Source organism: Perkinsus marinus (genome assembly GCF_000006405.1).
Source record: "Perkinsus marinus ATCC 50983 genomic scaffold scf_1104296939758, whole genome shotgun sequence".
Classification (NCBI taxonomy): Eukaryota; Perkinsozoa; order Perkinsida; family Perkinsidae; genus Perkinsus; species Perkinsus marinus.
This window is the reverse complement of record NW_003213081.1, coordinates 637,896-642,132: the sequence shown is the minus strand read 5'-3', so window position 1 is coordinate 642,132 and position 4,237 is coordinate 637,896. Positions and strand designations below refer to the sequence as shown.

Here is a 4,237-nt window from a genome sequence, read left to right as displayed (position 1 = left end):
AAACGGAAATATCATTCAAAATCACACACGGCGGCTTTCGGTTATACCGTATCGGCCAACAACACCATCAAAAAGAACGAAAAATTCTACATTGAAAAACTGAATATGCAATTGGTAAACTACATAGGTTGATGACAATATGAAAATTCTGGGAGGAAATTTTGAGAAATTCTTGTCGGTTTCTGAGTAAGTTCAGGTATTTAATTCTCATTAATCAGCTTCGGAAACTCCCAAGATCAGCTGAGGATAGCGAGCATATATTCCTCCAACACTGATACGTTATAATGTAACTCTCAAGGGAGCCTCACCTGTGCTGATTTTCCCACATCACTGTGGCGCCCTCGTACACCAACGTTGACGTACACAGAACTAACATACACGAAAATACGCAGACGCGGCAGCTGCGACACACAGCGGTCAAAAAATCTGAAAAAATTTACATGTCGAAAAAAAAACCACCACAGCTCACTTTGCGTTTTGTTCAGGAGTACTGCTACAACAACAGTGAACAACCGCGTTGATATCAGATGGGAGGGAACCTAAATCTTGCAATCTTGCTCCCACTATGCAATTCCTCAACGCTCACCTGTGCCAGCATAAATCTTCTCAGTTTTCACTGCAGTTTCCGCACCGAAATTTCCATCAACATTAAAGCAGTCTTCCGTGCTTGATTCAACGAACAAGTAGATGACAGAATTAGAATATTCCCTGAGATGAATCTTATCACCTAAGATACGTCTGTGGCTAGCATTGCTTCAACACAGGAGAATTTTTCGGAAAACTCTGACAAAATTTGGTAAATTTTCCCGATTATTTTCGGGCTCCAGGAAGGGTAAACAAAAATCTTGGAAACGTATAACTCCTCGGGAACGCCAATTGAACGAGTTCAGGAAATTCCAAAAATGCAAATTATCCATCAATCAAGATCATTGAGCTCATCTCAATGACAACAAACAACACTGGAGATATCCATCACAGTTCCACGAATTACAAATATTCCGCAAACCATATTTTTGGACCTAATCTGTATCTTACCAGCAGGAACCTTAGATACTCACCTCGCCAACGTATGCAACACCATACGTCCCAACAACTCCGATCCTCCAGTAACCAGAATCTTTAATCGTTCTGTCATCTACTAAGAGGCTTGAAATAAAAAAAGATATTTCCCTGCGCACAGCCAAGACTTTCAAAGAGTGTTGCAGATACGGTTCCGTTCGAAAGAGGAGAATGACATCACATGTCTTAGCGCCGAGAGTGTGGGTGGGTAAAAAAGAGGTAACAATATGTGGCTACCAAAGGTTGCGAGGGATAGTACCAACTGATAAGTACGACACGGAAAACTCGCCCGCTACTAGCCGCATAGGGCAGGGCTATTAGTCTATAGTGAACCACAGATGAGAAATCTTACATTCCATACCTACCGTCATCGACATATTCCGTATCATACACGGGGCAACCTAAGATTCCCTCCCCCCAACTGAATCCACCAACACAACAGCACTAGCACCGAGCGTGTTCCAATCCCTCTGGACAAAAGACGGAAAAGACGACATCGGCAGGATTCGAACCTGCGCGGGCTGAGCCCATTGGATTTCAAGTCCAACTCCTTAACCACTCGGACACGATGTCCATACAAAATGCGATTTACATTCAAACCCGACTAGCTTTTCTATTTTCATACCGAATTACTATCAGACGACGTTCATCCCCCATAAAAAATTGATCGTATTAACCCAACCAGTGCACCTCATTATCAAAGAAACACATCGAACAATCACAGTAAATCATGAAGTGGTGATTTCAAGGTCTTCAAGCGCATGTCGAGTATCATCATCAAGTTCGCCATCAGCAGCTAGACGATCTCTCAGAGTGCTCAGCAAGAGCTCCCGTCGAACCTTCACACAACAAAGGCCACTTCGAAAAAAACACGCCTACAATTGGACCGGTGCACACTACTTGGCACGAGTCAAGGCATTCACAATACTCACACAACCGTTTCGAAAGCACACAATCGACATCAGCACTTGCTCAAGATAATTGCAGGTGTAGCAGTTGCATAAACTCCTCATGGCCATCTGCTTACTTTCAAGCCACGACATGATCGAATAAGCTTCTTCGCCTCGGGTACGTCAATATCCTCCCGAGTCGACTCAACCAACCGTAGCAGCTTCCCTACGACTCGTCGAGTAGTGCTTGGGGAACAGCCAAACACTCCTAAAATGATCATTTTATGAACCAACGTGAGAGCATATGCACATAGTCAACCACATGTGTTGGGAGAAAATTTACGAGATTCTTGTTGGTTTCTATGCACTTCTACCCGACTTCGTTTGTGAACTTCTACAATGAGCTCAGCTCAAGAAAGCGAGCATATATTTCAACATTGTTATAAATGATCGCAAAATCGAATGAATTTGTGTGACGGAATATCATCGCCAGAGATTTCCATAATCATTCCTACCTTCACCGTGAAAACTCTATCAGTTGCATACGGAAACTACTTCTTATCTGTCCTCATATTCTAGACCGTATAGATATTCAGCACGTATGCTCAAGGTATTCATATTTCCACTGTTTGAGCTCTTTACACGCATAGCTACCTGTAAAGCGTCTTTCTACCACTTGTCTACTGCTGTGTTAGTGACAAGGGCTTTAAGCTTCTACAGCAACTCATCACCAACACTACTCCCAGAAGAGAAAAACCCAAGTCGCGCACCCAACGTGAATTGACTTCACTCACCATCACAGCTATCATCAAGCTCCTTCAGTTCAGCTATGCATGAGATGGCTTGAACTGCATCCTCAATACTTCTGCATGCCGCGACCATCTTGGGCCCTGATGATGGGAATATCCTCAGGTTGCCTCTTCAAAGATTCAAAGTAGGCCCAATAAGATACTCACCCAAACAATGCGACAGAATCTGCCTTTCTTCATCGATCAGCTCGAACTTCTCCGCTACTGAAAATAGAAAGTTTGCAATTACTCTTTCCATATCGAGGTCCCGGGTTCAATTCCCAGACCCGACATTTCTCCATATTTTCCACTCACATTTCGTATAAAATGCCCCTATGATGATGCTCTCACTCGCAGACATCCACGGCAGACCTTTCAGCACTGCCGGGTTGATGCACTGAGAAAAAACAACATGCCATTTCTCCCAACAACAATCACTACTCTAGAAAAAAGAACTTTATGAAATTAGCCAAAAAATCAAAATACGAACATTCAAAAGCATTACAACACCCATATTCCTAAAAATACTGTGTTGAAGGAATATTCGTTCGCTTTTCCCACCTGAGCTCAGGAGAGTTTCCTATACAGTGTTGGAGTAGGAATATATGTAATCGCTTTCCTCAGCTGAGCTCAGAAGAGTTTCCTATACAGTGTTGGAGTAGGAATATATGTAATCGCTTTCCTCAGCTGAGCTCAGAAGAGTTTCCTATACAGTGTTGGAGTAGGAATATATGTAATCGCTTTCCTCAGCTGAGCTCAGAAGAGTTTCTTATACAGTGTTGAAGTAGGAATATATGTAATCGCTTTCCTCAGCTGAGCTCAGAAGAGTTTCCTATACAGTGTTGGAGTAGGAATATATGTAATCGCTTTCCTCAGCTGAGCTCAGAAGAGTTTCCTATACAGTGTTGGAGTAGGAATATATGTAATCGCTTTCCTCAGCTGAGCTCAGAAGAGTTTCCTATACAGTGTTGGAGTAGGAATATATGTAATCGCTTTCCTCAGCTGAGCTCAGAAGAGTTTCCTATACAGTGTTGGAGTAGGAATATATGTAATCGCTTTCCTCAGCTGAGCTCAGAAGAGTTTCCTATACAGTGTTGAAGTAGGAATATATGTAATCGCTTTCCTCAGCTGAGCTCAGAAGAGTTTCCTATACAGTGTTGGAGTAGGAATATATGTAATCGCTTTCCTCAGCTGAGCTCAGAAGAGTTTCTTATACAGTGTTGAAGTAGGAATATATGTAATCGCTTTCCTCAGCTGAGCTCAGAAGAGTTTCCTATACAGTGTTGGAGTAGGAATATATGTAATCGCTTTCCTCAGCTGAGCTCAGAAGAGTTTCCTATACAGTGTTGGAGTAGGAATATATGTAATCGCTTTCCTCAGCTGAGCTCAGAAGAGTTTCCTATACAGTGTTGGAGTAGGAATATATGTAATCGCTTTCCTCAGCTGAGCTCAGAAGAGTTTCCTTACGACTTCAGGTAGAAGGATACAGAAAACACGAAT

At 42.6% G+C, this 4,237-nt stretch overlaps 1 protein-coding gene and 1 non-coding gene across 2 annotated transcripts in view; both read right to left on the bottom strand.

The window, feature by feature from the left end:
- Positions 1-1,550: 1,550 nt before the first annotated feature.
- Pmar_PMAR029370 lies at positions 1,551-1,632 on the bottom strand. Its single transcript has one exon. It is a non-coding gene; the product is annotated as a tRNA-Ser (tRNA).
- Positions 1,633-2,870: 1,238 nt separating this feature from the next.
- Pmar_PMAR029369 (hypothetical protein) overlaps positions 2,871-4,237 on the bottom strand; it is a gene marked incomplete at both ends in the record, with an annotated part of 6,774 nt that continues 5,407 nt past the window's right edge. The window contains 2 exons of the mRNA XM_002782453.1: positions 2,871-2,962; positions 3,053-3,134. Of these exons, the coding sequence (XP_002782499.1) occupies positions 2,871-2,962; positions 3,053-3,134 (174 nt within the window). The remainder of the gene's footprint in view (positions 2,963-3,052; positions 3,135-4,237) is intronic.